We start from the raw sequence: 20716 nt of genomic DNA, 5'->3' as shown, positions 1-20716 counted from the left end.
CCACCTTGCTGATACCCACCTGTGAAATACCACACAACAGAAAGTACAGTAGAATACGGAGTTTGTCTTTTCAAAAACATAAGACTTTTATGAGTTTAAGACATCAAGCATACATTGACTTTGGAAAATCAATTAAGAACTTTCTGTATGAGGACAAATATACATTGAAAACATACACTACAAGATGCTTTTTCCTGAGTAGAATGCTAACTTTATATCAAATTAAGCTACTGTGAATTTTCAGAATGTAAAATACCAAGGCTTTTACACAAAATCAAATAAAAATCAGGAATGTTCACCTTCACATCCAAAAAAAGTTCAAGTAGAGGTTCAACATGATGTAAAATCTGAAACAAGTAGCCAAGATTTTATTTGGTTTTTTTTTTTTTTTTTTTTTTTTTTTGTGGTACGCGGGCCTCTCACTGCTGTGGCCTCTCCCGTTGCAGAGTACAGGCTCCAGACGCGCAGGCTCAGTGGCCATGGCTCACGGGCCCAGCCGCTCCGCGGCATGCGGGATCTTCCCGGACTGGGGCACGAACCGGTGTCCCCTGCATTGGCAGGCAGACTCTCAACCACTGCGCCACCAGGGAAGCCCTGAAACAAGTAGCCAAGATTTTAAATTATCAGTAGATGCCTCTTCACTTTTAAGGATTCCTCAGTAAACTTCAGTTTGAAACAATTTATTAAACCATGAAAAACATTTCCAGGAAATTATCCAATTTGGAAAATGAAAAATGTAACTCATGGTAAGAAAAATACAAATCATACACTGAACAGAGGAGAACAAAAGGCAACCAACCTTTTATAGGAATCAAGACAACACCATGGGCTTATAAAATCTTCCTAAACATATACTGTATTATCATATGTAGAAAACTGTAACTAAAGTAAGGTAGCGTTTATTAGTTGCATACTCTAAAGCTATGACTAAATTTTGGACTTTACCTCTAAAAGGACCTCACAGTTGTCACTGAAATACACATTTCTTGAGACAGTGGGCAAAGTTCCCATTTATGGGAAATATGTTCTTTTTTTCACACAGTGAAACTGAGAAAAATTGTATCAAATGAGAAATCTTTTTCTCTAAAGTAATCTCCTTAAATACCTCAATAATGCAATACTTGGGAAATGTAATTTTTCAACTCAGACTTGAAAAGGTTATTATGAAACAAACATACAGAAATCTTATTGCTTGGCACCAGATTTTTCAAAAATTAAACAACTGTTTGAACCACCATACTGTTCTCAAATCCTGTTTTTTCAAATAATGCTACTTTTATTTTCTGAAGGTAGACTGTTCAACCTAATGACAATCTAGACTGAACCCTGCAATGTACAAGCAAGTCACAGTTCATTTCAAACCAAAAGAAATGATCAATCTTCTGTTTTTGTCAAAATCATATGAATATACTTGTACAAATTAACTAGATTTATCTGTGGCCAATGAAGGAGCCACAGAACGTTGTCTTATGGCATTCTGTGCAAAGTCTGTGTTTATTCCTTCTTTGCTTTCAGGTTCCTCTTCTGAAACATCTTCTTCATCAGCCTCTTGTTCTTCCTCCACTTTTTTCAGAGGTTGAGAAGATTCTAGTAATAATTTTTCTTAAAGATAAAAACCAGAAATATTCTTTTGTTGATGTATTAGAGTTGTGTTAAGAGTACAATCAAGACACAATTCATATGCCCATAAATTGCTTTGGCATTTATTTATCAATCATGTTTGGATTTCCAAAAGGAAAAAGCTATCTTTAAGAACAAGTGATACTGTAAAAATAACTGGTTTGGAAGATCCATTTTACTTACCAGATTAATTCTTATTATCCACCTATTCATAAACTGAACTGAAATTAATGAACCAGAATGCTGTGCATATGGATGTTGTAAGAAAACAGACTGCATTAAATATAACTATCTTATATTAACTTGCTATTAAATCTTCTAGCTAAGAAGTATACTAAGACAAACTTCAATACCACCCTTGTTTCAGCTCCCAGGAGAACAGGAATCAGACACTTAAGTTGAAGGCTATTTTCCTAGCCATGTTTTTTTTCAAGTGGTTTCATAAAGATGCTTCCACTTCTCCACATATGTAATTTTATTAAGGTGTAATTACAAATAAGATAAGATACATATCTTAAGTATACAGCTCAATTTTTTAATATGCACACACACATATTCCCCCCTCCCTTTGTTAATAGGAACTGTTGCTAGTTAACTTAAACTTGGAAGACACCATGTTACTGAGATCCAGAACACAGAATTTGGCCAATGAGCTTTTCTTTGTTCAGTGATCCGAAACCGTCCCTAATCCTAGGCAACCCAGAATGGAGTGGGAAGAAGAACATGGGGGTGCAACGTAGGAGAAATTACGGGAAGGAATTACCATAAAGTGGACAATCTGTTGTTTGGTCTGTCTAGCATCCCTTTTCCTGTTGGGTTACCCCTTCCCTATGCCACATCCCAGGTGGCTGTGGTGAGCACAAACGACAGTTTAGAGCAGTGGTTCTCCACTAGGGGTGATTCTGCCTCCTAGGGAACACTTGGCTATGTCTGAAGATATTTTTGGTTGCTACAACAGAGAGGGGTGGTGCTACTGGCAACCAGGGGGATGCTACTGAACATTCAATAATGTACAAAAGACAGTCCATCACGATTAAGAATTATCCAGCACAAAAGACCAATAGTGTCAAGGTTGAGAAACCCTGGTTTACAGTGACTGCTCCAAAAAGTGAGCCCTCTACACAAGTGCAATACACCAGAATTTTTCCAAAAGATAACGTGGGTACAGGGAGAAGTATATTTCCTTCTTACTCTGGGATTATGAGCTATAGCTTTCTATAGTCATTCTATTCTCAGGACTAAAAAGAGCCCAAATGGAGCAAAGTCATAGAGAACTGGGCAATTCAGAAACATAAAAACAATTGAGCCCCAGGATCCAATCAACTCTGCCCTTAGGCTTCCTGACTATGTGAACCAATAAATTCTGATTTTGCTTAAAGTTAGACTCAGTTGGATCTTTTCCTAGCAACTCAAAATCTAAGCCAAACACACATAATGGAAAACAACTCAAAAAAATCCTGTAGCCTGCTGTAGAAGGGGTAATATCACATTAAAGTATGGATTAGTATCAGTTGTGTCACAGATTACTTAAGAGACACATCTGTTATTAGGCTTAAGGTTCGGTATGCGGGCCTCTCACTGCCATGGCCTCTCCCGTTGCAGAGCACAGTCTCCAGAACTGCAGGCTCAGCGGTCATGGCTCACAGGCCCAGCTGCTCCGCAGCATGTGGGATCCTCCCGGACCGGGGCACGAACCCGTGTCCCCTGCGTTGGCAGGCGGACTCTCAACCACTGTGCCACCAGGGAAGCGCCAAGGCTTAAGGTTTTTGAAGCAAAATAAATATAAAATGTACATTCACTGACTTAACTGTCTTTTAAGTAATCTGTGCTTATTATATTTTTTCCTACAGGTCAGTGGCCCTTGGTGGATAAAATTATTCCCTCCCCTAACTGTGTCCTTCTTAGCATCAATGCAACTATCTAAGAAATTTTTTAAAAAACCCTATCAGTTGTTTGACAGACAAGGAATACTGTAAATGCAATCTCCACTGATTTCATTTCAGGAGTTTTGACCTCAGTTTAAGTCCTAAGTCACAAAATGCAACAGAACAGAAATGTCAGGCCAAAAGTCTGGTTTAGGTTCTACTCTCAGCTCTGTCATTTCTGTGTGAACTTGGAAACACAGTTCATCTCTCTGAGCTTTAGTTTCCTCAACCACAAAATGGGAAGAGTATCACTTATGCAGTCTACTTTAAAGAGCTGCTGAAAAGCAAATGGGACGACAGAAAGTGAAAGCTCTTTACAAAGAGCAAATAAGAGGGCCTTCATAACAGTATAATTTTCAAGATTAAAAATAAATGATTGGGGCTTCCCTGGTGGCGCAGTGGTTGAGAGTCCGCCTGCCGATACAGGGGACACGGGTTCGTGCCCCGGTCCGGGAAGATCCCACATGCCATGGAGCGGCTGGGCCCGTGAGCCATGGCCACTGAGCCTGCGCGTCCGGAGCCTGTGCTCCGCAATAGAAGAGGCCACAGCAGTGAGAGGCCCGCGTACCGCAAAAAAATAAATAAATAAATAAATAAAATAAAATAAATGATTGGTAGGTAATCATATTAAGATAAACAGCAGTGAATATTCTAATTCTATAAACCCATCGTGTAGTAAAATACAGTGGCAATGAGAATCCTCAAGCAGCTACAGGATTTGCTTTTCCCAATAACCTAACAGAGAAACTTAGTCTTGAGCAGCATACAAAGAAAAAGCTTCAAATGGGGTCACTATACCAATGAAAAGACTTCAAGAGTGGAATATATTCAACTTTTTTTGACCCAAGTATATTCAAATGGATCCATGAATATCATGGAGTTTTCAAACAAATTGACATCAGGTCAATGGTTATCAAATATCTATAAGTTATATGCAGTGTTAAAATTCTCCACACTATAAAAACAAAAAAAACCCCCTATGTTTCTAAATCCAATGGGCTGTCATTCTTACATGAAATATACATCCCCCTTCCCCCACCACTCCATATTTAGAAACCTAAGCTAGAAAGGCAACCTGTTTTATGTATGATTGTGTTTATTACAGAAATCAGTGGGATTATAGTGAATAAAAATATACTTACTGGAAGGGTATGGCTGTGGTCTGCGCCTTTTTGAAGGACACAGGCAATCTGCCACAAATATCATGCACTGCAAAAATAAACATAAGAAATATGAATGTACAATATAAAGCTGGTAAAACTATATTGAATTATGAAATTCTAAAATATTTTTCTTCCCAGTACTCCGAAAATGAAGTGCTTACAAGTCCTAATAATAGTCCCGAAAGCAGAGTTGCTAAAGCAAACACTGTATATGATCCCCAAATCGGTAATCCAAGGTCTTCAATAAAATAGTTATGGTAAGTCTAAAATCAAAAGAAAAAAATAAACTAAAAACATGGTCATTTATTAAAAAGGGACAGTATCAAAATGTTTAAAATAGAAATAAAATTTTAGCTCATACCCTGATCCACATAGACAGCTGAAAGAGTGCTGACATACTACTCATCCTAAAATAAAGAGACAAGTGAAAAACTGAATCAGATACACAGCTTTGAAGTAGAATACATGTGTGTTACCTATATCTTCTATTTTTTACTCTATAATTTCCCCAACACAACAGATTTTATTGCTGATGTTACTCAAGATTAGTGATACATCAGTGATTTCAAGCCCATAATAAGAAGGCTTGTTAATGGAAATTAACAGTTTTTGAATTTTTGCCACTATGTGATATCCTCATAAACAAAACACTTGATCATTTTTTTTTCCTTTTCTCCTATTGTTTTGACTATAACCTTTCACCTGATGATTTCTCCAATATACCTTGAGTACAGGTTAGAAGCTCTATGGAACAAACTGGTTTGAAGTTAGGCACACTGTAAGCAAATGGCAACTCTTATTCACCCTTAAAATCCTCCAAAGAAGTAGAGAAGGGAGCCTGAAGGAAGACTGGGAGCACTTGCTGAGTTGATCCTTCCCACCTAAGAATTACTCTACTTTTGTATTAAAATTAAACTTACAACAGCATTAGTTTGATATAGTTTAATGATATACAAAATAATTACACAAGAAATAAATGCTAAGTTACCATATAAGTAAAACAGTAAAAGTAAAAATAACAATTTTCACATAATTAAACCCAAGTAGCTTTGATGGGCAGTTAGAAAAGAGGCCTGCTCCAAAACTTAGCTTTGTGGGTTCTCTCTAGCAGAAGTGGGGCCACTAACACATGAACTAATTCACACACAAGCCAGAGGTCCTGCGTGCAGGATGGCCTAATCCAAACACCGATCGCTGCGTGGGTGAACCTGCCAAGCTGACCCTGGGAGCACCTCTTACTCAGTCTACCAATAAAAAAGGTACGGACTGCTGTCTGGAGGAGTCAGCGGACACTTACAAGCAACCCCCACTTCCTCGACCAGAGAGGGGAAGAATCATTTATGACATGAGATTTCAAACAAAAATCAGTTACATTTTGAGTCCAACACAGACAGGTACATTAACCATGTTGCTTCTGTTCTTTAAAACACAAAATGGGAATAGGGACAAGGAACTGAAACATGAATCACTGTGTTGTCTCACTGTAGTCTGTGCTAATTAGATTCTATCAGGAAGAGCAGGTGCCTTATTTGGGTTGGGCATGGTGGCTCAGTGGGGGAATTCTGACAGTTCAATTCAGAGGTGTAAGGAAAAGGTCCTAAAGATGAACTTTCTTTTTCAAAATACTGCTTAGGGTTGATCATGCCCCCACTCCCAGATCCAGAGCATTATCGCTTATACTCTCCATCCTCCAAAGGCAAGTGTGGTAAGAGGACAGGAAGAGACAGCTTAGCCACACCAGGATGAGTCCATGGTGGCCTCAGCAAAACTCAGTATTCCCAGAGGTCTCTCAAATGACCCGTGAGGCCTTGCTCCCCAAGAACGGTTCAGAAAATGTGCTAGTTATGCCCAATCCTACTGCTCCATAGCGAGCTTCTATGGAGAAATGTACCCTCTACCTACATATAAAGCTCAGTGGTTAGTCATGTCATTAGGCTCATTGTTCATCCACACTATTCGTACAAAAAGCTATCAGACAGGTGGAATAATTCTATCACATTAAATCAAGAACTGAAATCTAAAGGTAGCATGAGTAGGTATATGGTTGAGGCTTCTCATCCAAATGCTAAGCTCAAATGATAGGGACTTCCCTGGTGGTCCAGTGGTTAAAACTCTGCACTCCCAATGCAGGGGGCCCAGATTCGATCCCTGGTCAGGGAACTAGATCCCGTGTGTCGCAACTAAGAGCCTGTATGCCTCAACTAAAGATTCCACACGCCACAACTAAGACCTGGCACAGCCAAATAAATAAATAAATAATTTAAAAAACAAAACAAAAAACCCCTCAAATGATAGTTTTACCCATTATATCGCTCACACTCTTAGGGGGATTTATTAGTTTTTGATGATACAAATGACCATATTTACAGAGCTAAAATATTCCTTAAAAGGCTTTCAGTTTAATTCTATAGAATGCCTCCTTCTACATTAACAAGGATCACAGTATCCACTGGACTTAGAAGATAAAGTCAAACTGAAAATATCACATAGTAAATCTGAACATATCTTAAGAGTCCTAGAATTAAAACTAAGTAAATATGCTTTATTTACATGAAATATATGTCCCAATTACTCCTGAAATAAGTAAGAGAAAAACCCCTCATACTTACAAAACAGAACCTGGACCAACCCATGATGAAACAGGTTCAATACTCTTCCACTCTTTTTCACTTATAAAGTTTATGAAATCCTTCTTAGTCCTTGGGCCCTGATAGCGCCTAAATTCACCATTTTTACAACTAAAGAAGATCACAAGTAAATATTAATCAGCACCAAATAAATAAACTTTGTTTTGCTATTTCTATAACCTCATTTTACAATCCTAATCTTTAAAATCATCAGCAATGCAAAAGTAGTAAATTACACTAATTACTTACCTTGACATCTTAGCCCTAAATTTAATTAAACACTGAGGTTATATTTTTAAACAATCGTAAGTCTTAAGACTGTTATTGTTACTATTCCAAATAATAAAACTATGAAACACAGTAAGTAGTTATATGTCAATTATGTCTCAATAAAAAACTGGGGAGAAAAAGAAATGCAGTATGTAGATATATCTCAGAAAATTACTTTTAAGCCACAATACAAGTTAAAGAGATGACTTCATGAAAAAGTGGTTAGAATCACGTCTGAAATTTATTATTTATTAGCTATTGTTAAAGAACATTCACAGCCATCATGCTTTAAGTCGCTGGAGGCATCTAATGCAGTGACATTCGGCTTTGCGTTCTTCCTGACACCCACCTCCTCCTTCCCATTCCTAATGCATGGAGCTCTGTCATAGGACCGTAAGTGCTCTCCCTGTTCCCACATCTTCACCATTTCTAAACTACCTTAAATAATACTGCCAGTCTAACTCTACTCAATTAACACTTCAATTTTTATCACTTAAGCACAAAAACTTTCCATAGCTCCCCACTACCTACAGTAAGATTAGAGGATCATTTATCCATCCAGAGCCAAAGACAACAAGGAAGCCCCCACTCAAAAACCCAAAGTTTTGTGGAGAAAATGACATTTGAGCTGTTTTTGAAGGATAGGTAGGATTTCAGCAGGCAGAAAATAGGGGAATGGGCATGATAAACAACGTTACTAAAAGAAAAAGGCAGGAAATTCCAGAAAATTTCAGGGGGTGTTGAGACAAGGGGGAGACTGACTAGCCAGTTAAGGGGCATGTGGAGAAAAGGACTGAGTAAAAACGGAGAGAAGCACTTACAGAGACAGAGAAGAGACATTTAAACATACACAAAGGGAGTAGTGGCAAATAAAAAGGTACAGGAAACAGACACAAACATGAAAAAAAGACAAGGAAAATCAAGATACACACAGAACCGCCGACTTCTTGTTTTTGTAACTTTTAAGGGAAGGAGAGAAGTGCCTCCTGGCATTCAACCCACCAGCTAGATGAACATTAAGGTTCAGGGCAGATACAGAGATTTAAGATGTCTTATGGACAGTTCAGAAGATAAAGACAAACTAAAAAACCCGACACTGAAGACTACATAATCTTGTTTATTCTGACTTAACAACCATTTCACCTACCACTGTCCCCAAGGCTGAGCTACGGCACTTTCTAATAGCTAATGTTTGAACATACCATGCTCCTAATTGTAACTGTTTATGAGACTGTTCTCAGGATAGAATGCTCACTCTTCACTCTTGAAAATGCTACCTCCAAAGTTGAGTTTAAACCCCATATCCTCCAGGAACCAGTCCAAAGCAGTGATTTTTTTCCCTTACCAAATTTCCTACAGTACTTACCACAACTCTGCACTCATAATCACTTACTAGCTGAATGGTATCACACCATTTCTCGTGCACATCATCTTCTAAAACAATTACAAATCTTTGGGATCACAGATTGTTTCATGCATCATTCATCTATCTAAAGGCACCTAGGAGAGCACTAAGCAAAGTAAGCCTTCTAGTAAACTTACTGAATATAATGCTCTTTAAACATGATCTAGGCTAGAGGTCTACTATTCTGATTACACTATGATGCATCTTTCATAACTACAGAATCTTCAAATACTTACTGATAAACAGTAGGAAGAGCAGTTATGATAAATCGTCCACTTAGTCCTACAAATGATAAAGAAAGATTAGAAATAAATACAAGAAAGAACACACAGCAGGTTTTATATGGGCCAATCACTTACTACTTAAAAGCTGACTCTGAATTACTTGAATACTAATAGGCAAAGAATATGAAATTATACCTAAAAATAGTTGAGCTCTGTAATATAAACATTGAAAGAAATTCCAATTACGTACTTAAAGCAACTGAAAAAAAAACTACTATACATTATCTCCATTTAAAAGTATGTAAAATCTGAATATTGAAGACATTTGTGAATATATATGTATAAACATTTGGTCAATTATACTACTATAAGATTACTAGCAATGAGTCATGGGACAGCACAATATAACTGTGGTCTTAGGTCTAAAATCAAATGAAACTGCATTTGATAATCAAAAAACAAACACAGAGTTTCTAAGGTATTGTTAAAAATGGAAAATATTATGAATCTTCCAAAAGGTGGGCAATAACAACATCAGCTAACATTATCAACCATGTGTTAAACACTAAAATAATTAAGAACCAACCTATGACTCAGTTTTATGATCTGTAAAACGGGGATATTATCTATCCCACAACGTTGTGTAAGGACTACATAATAAATGCAAAGCACTTGGAGCAGTACCAATAACAGTAAGTGCTCACCAAATATTAGCAATTATTACCATCTGGGATAGGGGCAGAATCAAGAATCCAGGTTTACTGTGACCAAGAACAGGTAAGAAGAAGCATCTGTAAGGGCAGGGCCTGACGCTTCTCCAGGGGGCCAAGTCAGGAGGCCACAACCATGAGGGCTTTGTAATTAACAGCCAATGTCCTCAAATCACAGTTAACGGATTAAATCTGAAAACCAATTGCAGAGACTTAGACAACTCACACACAGGGAATGACTGTGACCTTGACTCTACAAAGAACCTCAACCACATGCTCCTTATTCTGAAGCTTGGTACAGATGCAAATGCTGGGTTTACCCATGTCCACCTGAGCCACAATGTTCTAGGGCTTCTCACAGACGTCTTACATACTAGTCTGGGGCCTGAGATGCAAAGGAAAAAAGATCACAGGCAGTTATGTGAGGGAAGAGTTGGGGGAGGGAGATGTCTCCAAGGTCCCTTAGAGCAATACAGAAAAGAAATAAGCTGCCATACCCAACCAGGGAATCCACTTTTTGTGGCAGTTCACACTGAGCCCCCATCAGGGAGGTGGGTAAGTCAGCCTAACCAGCTGAAGACAGTTCTGTTTTTAAAAACTAGTGAAAGGTGGAGTTAAGATCATGCAACATGCAATGTGGAAAACAGACCAACAGATCATCCCAATCTGCAACGAAACAAAATTAACCACAGACATACAGTACCTGGCTGCTCTGTGACATCTACTTTTGCAACATTAACCTCAAGATCTTCTCCCCATTCGGCAAAACCTTCCCATTCTGGTTGAAGATTCTGACAAGCAGGACACCATGGAGCATAACTAAGAAATAGTTTTTTAAAAAGTTAAACACTCTAATATGATCATATTGGGACAAAAATTCTAAAATGTGTAACTTGTGAGGAATATTTTATACTAAAAACAAGATAGCAAAGTGGTTAATTTTGTGAAGATGAAAAGGTTTTAAGTGTGAGTTGAACACTCTGGAAGTCAAGAACTATGAATTGATAATGCTAATCACAGAAAATTAATTCTGAGAATAAGTTTTTAAGACACAAGGCCTTTTTCAAGTGCAAAACAGCTCTTTAAAAACCTTTGGATTTCTCTTATTATAAGGTGGGCAGAAAGCTCAAAGCCAAATTTGGAGTTCATCAGTTTTAACAATGGTATGTGCAGGAGTCACAAGTGCCAAGGTGCTAGTAAAAAATGAGGAAGCACCCATGGCTGTGGTGAACAGGAAACATGTGCCTCATCTTAAGGAAGGAAACACTACTTAGCTTGACAGGTCCAGGACAGCTGGCTGAGTGCAGCAGGCTATTCTAATTTAAAAGGAGCTGAAAATCTGCATTTTTATGTAAAAATGCTACCTCAAAACTTAACCCAGACACAAACACTAGGCAGGCCAAATGAAATTCTCTGCCCAGACCTTGGTCAATCTCGGGTTTATAAATCTGTGGCCAAGCATATTAGCATTTTAATTACTCTTCTGGTATTCAGTCTTAAAAGGCCTTGAATCTTCCCTAGGATTTGATTTTTCCCGTTTTATTGTATATTATCTCATAATTTACCTCAGTTTTTTTTCATGTGACTATAATTATTTTAAGTTTATTGAGTTGATTTCAAAGTTTACGAGATTCGAGTTATTTTTTTTTCTTTACATCTTTATTGGAGTATAATTGCTTTACAATGGTGTGTTAGTTTCTGCTTTATACCTCAGTTTTTTTTTAATGGAAGCAGGAAGAATAATGCCTGTACCTGTTAAACACAAGAGTACAGTTTCTGTACTTCATTCTATTTTCTTGACTTCTTTTATGAAAATAAAATTCCTAAAAGTAATATGCATTGTGGAACAAGACTAGTACCATACACAAAAGCCAAAGTCCGTAACAATAAATTGAATTACAATGAAAATATCTCTGTAACATAACTCCTGATCAGGGCAGATTTAACGCAGATGACTAACTTGTAATAAGAGCAGACTATCATTAGAAATACTAGATCCTTTTTCAAGTTCCTTTTGTTTCTTCGGTGCTTTTTAGAGACAACTTCATATTCAGTAGGCTAGGGGAAAAATACACTAGGGTATGCTCTTAATTTCATACAGATGCTCTAATTCAAATCCCTAAATACTTCACTTCTGACTGCTGTATTGATATAGTTTGATCAAATGAGTTAATAAAAATCTCCTCGAGTAATACTTGACTTAATTTGCATAAAAGTTCATAATCACAACTGCTCAACACATTGTTTATGAAACTGTGAATATTTTATGGGCACAATCTAAAACAAGGTACTGAGGACAATGAAACCCAAATGCTGTCCCTGGTTATATTTCCTCTCCCCTGCATCTTTAACGGTGCCTGAAAATTCATTTCACTGAGTTACAGATTATATGCATACTATATAAACACTCCCCCTATTGTATCCTGCATATAGATGTTCTATGCCTTGTTTGACTTTATGACTCAGGAGTTACTGATGTGACCTTCTGGGTTCTCCCTTGGGGATGTCCACCTCCACCTCCCTCCTTAACTGGCAACCCAACCACCCAGAAAAACAGCCGCCTGAACCCTGTTAAGGAAGGGGGTTATTCTAACAACATCTGCATGTCTACTCTGTGTTAGTTTCTGGAGACAAAAAGAAAGCCACTATGGCAATACCTGGACATATTAATTAAAGCTTTTAGATATGTCTCTCATGTGTAAAATGCGGGAAATAATACCTATCTTATAGAATTTGTAAAGAATTAAATATGATAACGTATGTAAAGAGCTTAGAAGTGTTTAGTACACAGTTAACAGTCAGTAATGGTGTTTTTTACTAATGAATAATGACTAGTACCACTAATAATACTGCCACCACCGTCAACACCACCACCAATTTAGTGACTAAAGCAAAGGCAGACAGTTTATTATCTACCGATGCAGAAGGGACGTTATTATAACGGAATCACCACAGACACATGGTTTTATCTGAACAATAAATGACGACCTGACGCTCTTTTAAGAGTTTATAATCACACTCATACATTAATTTTTTAATGCAATACCATTTGGAGAGGCATAAGAGTAATAACCCAAGACATTCAGTACTTTGCAAAAACACACACCCAAAAGAAAAATGAAACGTGGGCAAAGAAAACAACAACAACAACAAATGATAAAGGGAACGCAGATGTTTAAATAACGCAACTTGAATTTACTTGGCATTTAAAATAAAAATATGCCTAATCCATAAAATAACATTTAAAATAAGCTAAAAGAGTCTCAAATTCTAACACTGTAAGTGGACTACTTTTTAAGGATAATGAGACAAAAAGAAAGGAGAGGTTCACTCAGCTTCCTCCTTTGTAGAGTTTGGTGAAATAAGTCTGTAAGTCTGTGAAGACTCATTCCAAAATAAATAATTGTATAAGGAACTAGACAGACCAACCACCCTCAACCCCAAAGCCATGAAGAAAGAGAATTCAAAGCTGAACGTAACCTCACAGGCGCACCTCAGTCCTAGCAACCGAACTAGGGTGCACACTTTAGAAGAAACTTAACAGAGTATCCCCTGGTCAGAAACGAGGAGGGGGTGGGACCAAGGCTGCGGAGGCTTCCAAGAGGAGTTAGGGGATCGCGAGGAGTCGGGGGCTCCCGCCCCGCGCCTCAGAGTCGCAGTCCCGGGGAGTCTGAGACTCGCATGAGACGAACGGGGATGAAATCGGGGGTCCAGACTTGGAACTAGGACCCCGGCCCACCGAGGGTGCCCCGAGACCACCGCCCCACACTCACAATTCTATCATCCACTCTCCTTCCAGCAACTCTCTCCAGTTTTCGTCCGTGATGATCCGCACGTCGCTCCGCCGCCCGTGGGTCCAGGGAGCCCCCCAAAGCAAGAGCAGCAGCACTGCCACAGGGATCCTGAGACTCCCGGAGGGCGCCATGTCGGCCGCTCGCCCACCCACAGCAAGCGCGGTAGCCCTCACTCCGTGCAGCGGCTCCACACTTCCGCCCGCGCGGGCTGATCAGCTCGTGCGCATGAGCGCGGCGGCGCTCGCGCGCGCGCGCGCCTTAAGAATTCTCAGTGCGCATGACGAAGCCAGGTCCTAGTGGGATGGTGGAGCAGAGAAAAAGGGGGCGCTCCTGTTCCCTAGTGCGCATGACAAAAAAGGGGTCTCTTGTCCTGTCTTCTGCTACGCTCAAATCCGTTTTGGAGGAAGAGTGAACGGAGGGCGTGGTATAGAAAGGGGGGCGTGACTTCGGAGAGGAACGGCTTAAAAATTTGCCTCAGGATTTTGGCGCCGAATGATTGGCATTTATACTTAATGAAGGCAGTAGGTAAGTTTACACTAAAGCAGTTTCCAGTTAAATGCCCGTCAGTTTTCTTTTGTTTCCTTTGAAAATTTTTGTTGGGAAGCTAATGGATGTTTGTATGAGTCCGAATATTGGTTTACTTCTGGGGGATTATAGACTGTAAAGCGGTACAAGAGAACCTTATGGGTTCACTTTGTATTCTGTATCTTGGTCTGAACAATGCTTACACAGGTGTACGCATACCTAAAAAACCATTGCGATTGTATAGCTCAGGGAACTCTACTCAGTGCTCTGCGGTGACTTAAATGGGAAGGAAATCCAAAAAAAGAGGGGATCTATGTATACTTATAGCTGATTCACTTTGCTGTACAGCAGAAACTAACACAACATTGTAAAGAACTATACTCCAATAAAAATTATTTTAATGAAAAAAAACACAGGGGCTTCCCTGGTGGCGCAGTGGTTGAGAATCCGCCTGCCAATGCAGGGGACACGGGTTCGTGCCCCAGTTCGGGAAGATCCCACGTGCCGCAGAGCGGCTGGGCCCGTGAGCCATGGCCGCTGAACCTGCGCGTCCGGAGCCTGTGCTCCGCAACAGGAGAGGCCACAACAGTGAGAGGCCCGCGTACTGCAAAAACAAACAAAAAAAAAAACCCAGGAAAACAAAAAAAACATTGAGCTGTACGTGTTTAGTGCACTTAGGATGTATATGATCCCTCAGTTTTTTGTAATGCAGTAGTTACAGAGATGCTAAATCAGAAATTCAAAATGGAACAAGACGCAGGCTTGTAACGAATATTTAAGGGCTTTTTTCCTCAAGCATTTGTAAATACAAATGCAAATCAAAATGTGCACTGTCTTTAGAAAGTATTAATCAGTCAAATGAAAATAGTTGCCATTACACCTCCTCACTTCACATTCTCTCCTAAACTCAATCCAGTTGGCTGATTTCCCCACCCCTTCGCTGAAAGGCCCCTTCTAGGACACTAGTAATCTGCGTGTTAACATTATTTTTACTTGACTGCCAGCAGCATTCTGTCACCACACCCTTCCTGAAAGGCACAGTGTGGTGCCTCACTTGCTTTTTTTTCTCCTTCCTGACTAGCTGCTCCTTCTGAAATTCTTGGCCATCCTCCCGTACTTGACTTCCAGACATTGGCTTTCCCCAGGATGCTGTACTGGCCCTCTCCTCTTCATATCCATATGCTCCTCCAGATAACCTCAATCCTGGCTTTAAAAGCTATCAATATGCCTGTCGTTCCAGCCCTGACCTTTTGGGAACTTCAGACATGTATGTGCTTAAAAAACAAAAGTCAACCAAGTAAATTTAAAGATCTGATTGTCTTGGACTTCGCTTCCAATGCAGGGGGTGCAAGTTCGATCCCTGGTTGGGGGGCTAAGATCCCACATGCTCGTGGCCCAAATATCAAAACAAAAAACAAGCAATATTGCAACAAATTCAATAAAGACTTTAAAAATGGTCAACATCAAAAAAAAAATCTTAAAAAAAAAAGAGCTCATTGTCTTCATTCAGTGATTCATGAATCAGGCAGCATCCCATCTAGCAACTAGAAAGGCTCTCCTAGAGGTTATACAAAATGGAAGGCTTTTATAGGAAGAAGGGTGAGGTAAGGGAGTTATTAGCAAAAGAAAATTATTTTTTAGGCCTTTTTAGGAGAGGAGAACTGGCAAGGGTTTTATCATGAGATTGCCTCTTCTTTAAGTCTGGATTTGCACTCATGGGGGGCAAATGACTCCATTTTAAGACTGTTATTTCTTTTTTAACAATATTCAACCCGTGGCTGGACATCTCTTGGATATCTAATAGGTAGCTTAAACATAACAGGATCAAAAAATAAAATTCTTGATTCTCCGTCTCCTGGTTTTCCATCTCAGTTGAGAGCCCTAAGGTCCATCTGGTTGCTCAAGACAAAAATTTACATTTTAATTCTTCATTATTGTTCTCTCTTTTCACCCCCTCTTCATGTACTCCATCAGCAAGTCCCATGAACTCTGCCTTCTGTAATTTCCATCTCCACAGCCAATACCCTAGTCCAAGTTTCTATCATCTCTTGCCTCGACAATAGTAGATTCCTAACTGATCACCCTGTGTCCTCTCTCTTGCTTCTCTAAATAAGATCTAGCAATTTCTCCTTAAAACCCTCCAAGAAGTTCCCACTGCACTAAACATTAAAGCCAAACTCCTTAAACTCATTACTATGACTTAAAAAGTCCTACATGATCTGACATCTGCCTAACTGCTACCTCGTGTAGTACTGGCTCTCCTCCTCCCTACCCTGCTACACTCCAGGGGGTCTCTGAATACATCAAATTCATTCTCACACTAGAGAATTTGCATTAGCTGTTCCCTCTGCCTACACTACTTCCTCACCGGTCTTCACATCACTCCTTTTTTTTTTTTTCTAATATCACTAGGCCATCAGTACTTTATTATTATTTTTTAACATCTTTATTGGAGTATAATTGCTTTACAATGGTGTGTTAGTTTCTGCTTTATAACAAAGTGAATCAGTTATACATATACATATGTTCCCATATCTCTTCCCTCTTGCATCTCCCTCCCTCCCACCCTCCCTATCCCACTCCTCTAGGTGGTCACAAAGCACTGAGCTGATCTCCCTGTGGTCTGCGGCTGCTTCCCACTAGCTATCTATTTTACGTTTGGTAGTGTATATATGTCCATGCCACTCTCTCACTTTGTCACAGCTTACCCTTCCCCCTCCCCATATCCTCAAGTCCATTCTCTAGTAGGTCTGGGTCTTTATTCCCATCTTGCCCCTAGGTTCTTCATGACCATTTTAAAGGGAATATTTTAATACATGGTCCTTTGTGACTAACTTCTTTTATTTAGCATAATCAAAGTTTGTACATGTTGTAGCATGTATCAGTACTTCATTTCTGTTTATTGCTGAGTCACATTCCATTTTATGAATGTATCTGTTTATCCATTCATCAGCTGATGGACATTTGTTCTGCTCTTTGGCTGTTTATGAGTAATGCTACTATCAACATTCACAAGTTTTTGCAGGGACATAATGTTCTCATTTCCCCTGGGTACACACCTTGAAATGGAAATGCTTGTGGTGTAGTATCTAGGAAACTGACTATTGCCCAATCCAGGGTAACTGATGTTTTTTATCTAAGAGTTTTATAGTTTTAGCTCATACATTTGTGTCTTTGATCCATTTTGAGTTAATTTTTATGTATGGTGTGGGATAGAGGGTCCAACTTCATTCCATAGCATGTGGATAGCCAGTTGTCCCAACACCATTTGTTGAAAAGACTATTCTTTCACCATGGAATGGTCTTGGCACCCTTGTCAAAAATCATTTGGCCATAGATGTTCGAGGGGGGTTATTTTCCCCCTGACTTTTCAGTTCTATTCCACTGATCTGTGTATCTCTCTTGATACCAATAGCACACTCTCTTTGTTACTTTAGTTTTGAAATTCGGAAGTATGAGTCTTCCAACTATGTTCTTTTTCAAGCTTATTTTACCTATACCGGGACCCTTGATTTTCCATATAAATTTTAAAATCAGCTTGTCAATTTCTATTAAAAAGTATGTGGGGATTTTGCAAGAGAATGCATTCAATCTGTAGAACAAATTGGGGAGTATTGCTCTTTTAACAATAGTAAGGCTTCCAGCCCATGAACATGGGAAGTCTTGTCATTTATTTGGGTCTTCTTAATTTTTTTCAGCAATGTTTTATAGTTTTCAAATTCTAAGTTTTGCACCTCTTTTATTAAATTTATTCTTAAGTATTTATTCTTTTTGATGCTAATGTGAATGGAATTGTTTTCTTCATATCATTTTTGTTTTGTTCATTTCTGCTGTATAGAATTACAGTAGAATTTGGTATTTATCTGTATCCTGCAGCTTTGCTGAATGTGTTTATTAGTTCTAAAAATTACTAGATAATTTTTAGTGGATTCCTGAGGATTTTTTGTATACAAGATTATGTGATCTACAAGTAGAGATAGTTTTACTTCTTTGTTTCCAATTTGGATGCCTTCTATTTAATTCTCTCACCTAATTTCCCTGGCTAGACCTCCAGTACAATGTTGAATAGAAGTGGCAAGAGTAGATATCCTTGTCTTGTTCCTGTTCTTAGGGGGGAAGCATTTAGTCTTTTATTATTAGTATGATGTGAGTGTGGGTTTTTCATAGATGCCCTTTATAAGGTTGAGGAAGTTTCCTTCTGTTCCTAGGTGGTTGTGTATCCTGAAAGAATGTTTAATTTTATCACATGCTTTTTCTGCATTTATTAAGATCATCAAGTAGTCTCTGTCCTTTATTCCATTGGTATCATTTATTAATTGACTTTTGAATGTTAAACCAACCTTACATACTGCTCACCATATGACAGGCCAGTAAACCTAGAGATGAATTGTTGGGGCACAGAATAGTGACTTTATTTGGAAAGCCAGCAGACTGAGAAGACAGTGGACTAGTGCCCCAAAGAACCATCTTGCCTGGGTTTGGATGCTAGCTTCTTTTATAAACAAAGAGGGGGAGATGAGGAGGTAAAGTAAAAAAGGTAATACACAATAAGTTGTTGCAGTATTTCCTGGTTCCAGCTAGACTCCGGAGGAGATGTGGTAATCTTCTTTCCTGCAGCAATTCAGAGGTGAGCCTGCTCAGGATGTTTCCTGTGAACTTAAACAAAGGTATTTTTGCTTGACGTTCAGGCATGGGCGGCAGGGTACCTGGAAATGGGCCGTTATGTATACTTTAAGCTATAGGCAACATCCCTTTAGTGATTAACTTGTATTATAGCAAAAGCAATACAATACAAAGGTTAAAGTAAAAGAAACAGATCCAATATGGAGTCAGATCTGTTATTCCCTATTACAGTTACAGTGTTTAGTTTTTTTTCTATATTGCTAGATTCAGTTTGCTAGTATTTTGTTGAGGATTTTTATATTTGTATTCATAAGAGATACTAGTCTGTAGTTTTCTTGTGATGTCTTTATCTCATTTTGTTATCAGGATAATACTAGTTTCATTAAATGAGTTGAACAGTGTTCCCTCCTTTTCTATTATTGGAAGTATTCGTGAAGAATTTCTTCTGTCGTCTTCTTTAAATGTTTGGTAGAATTCTGCAGTACAGTCATCTGGAGCTGGGCTTTTCTTTGTGGATATCCAATCTCTTTTAGATTTATTCAGATTTTCTATTTCTTCTTGAATCCGTTTTGGTAGTTTGTGTCTTTCTAGGAATATGTCTATTTCATTTAAGTTATCTAATTTGTTGGCCTACAAGTGGTCATAGTATTCCCTTATAATCCTTTTTATATTTGTAAGGTCAATATTAATGTCTCTTCTTTCATTCCTAATTTTAGCAATGTGACTCTTCTCTCTTTTTTCTTGGTCAGTTTAGCTAAAGATTTGTCAATTTTGTTGATCTTTTCAAAGAACAGACTTTTAGTTTTATTGGTTTTCTCTATTGTTTTTTTATTCTCTCTTTCATTACTTTTTTCTTTTTGCATGATTTGGATTTAGTGTGCTTTCCCTCTCCCCCTAAAGTATTTTAAAGTAGAAGACTAGGTTATTGATTTGCAATGTTCTTCTTTTCTTAATGTAGGTTTTGAACCACTTAGTTTCCTCTAAACACTTCTTCAGCTACATCCCATAACTTTTGTTATGTTTGTTATGTTGTGGCCCTCATTTCATTCATGTCATAGTATTTACTAATTTCTCTTTTGATATCCTCTTTGTCTGTTATTTAGAAATAATGTGTGTTGTTTATTTCCATATATTTGTGAATTTCCCAAATTTCTTTGTTATTAATTTCTAATTTCACTCTATTGTGATCAAAGAGCATACTTTCTGTGATTTCAGTTCTTTCTAATTTATTGACACTTGGTTTATGGCCTAGCATATGGTCTATTCCAGAGAATGTTCCAACCCTTGAGAAGAATTTGCATTTTTCTGTTGTTGGGCAGAGTGCTCTATAGATGTCTATTAGGTCTAGGTGGTGTATAATGTTGTTCAAGTCTTTTAATTCCTTGCTGACCTTCTGCCTAAGTGTTCTATTATTGAAAGAGGGGTATAGAAGTCTCCAACTATTGTCTCTTCAATTCTGATAGTTTGTATTTCATGTATTTTGGGGCTCTGTTTTATATATCTTAATAATTGTTGTATAGTTCTGATGAATTGACTCTTATAAAACTTCCCTCTTTATATCTAGCAACATTCTTTGTTTTACAGTCTATTTTGTCAGATATTAGTAGAGCCACTTGCTATGATTTTGTTAAATTAACACTTGTTATTAGAGCCCTGGGGTGTCAGATGGATAGCTGCCTTCCAACAAAAGACCACCAGGGAAATTGAATAGAGAAGTTTATTACTCACAAGTCCTGAAGGAAGTATACAGCATGCCTTGAGGGCCCACACAGGGAGGGTGAGGCAGGGTGCAGGCAGAGAGAAGCAGGACTTGGGGCACATGCCTCTCTT

General features: G+C 38.5%; 1 protein-coding gene across 1 annotated transcript; it reads right to left on the bottom strand.

Moving 5' to 3' along the window:
- Positions 1-664: 664 nt before the first annotated feature.
- Positions 665-13968, bottom strand: TMX1 (thioredoxin related transmembrane protein 1). The gene is made up of 8 exons (XM_081229072.1): positions 13718-13968; positions 10648-10763; positions 9247-9292; positions 7318-7446; positions 5070-5115; positions 4870-4971; positions 4688-4754; positions 665-1602 (listed from the first exon to the last, which is right to left on the bottom strand). The coding sequence occupies exons 1-8, from the start codon at positions 13867-13869 to the stop codon at positions 1421-1423; spliced, it is 840 nt and encodes a 279-aa protein (XP_081085198.1). The 5' UTR covers positions 13870-13968; the 3' UTR covers positions 665-1420.
- Between the last annotated feature and the right edge of the window lie 6748 nt (positions 13969-20716).

The sequence above is a fragment of the Mesoplodon bidens genome (genome assembly GCF_964165515.1).
Source record: "Mesoplodon bidens genome assembly, chromosome: 3".
Lineage (NCBI taxonomy): Eukaryota > Metazoa > Chordata > Mammalia > Artiodactyla > Ziphiidae > Mesoplodon > Mesoplodon bidens.
The sequence above is the reverse complement of the archived record's forward strand: the minus strand, read 5'-3'. Positions and strand labels throughout refer to the sequence as shown.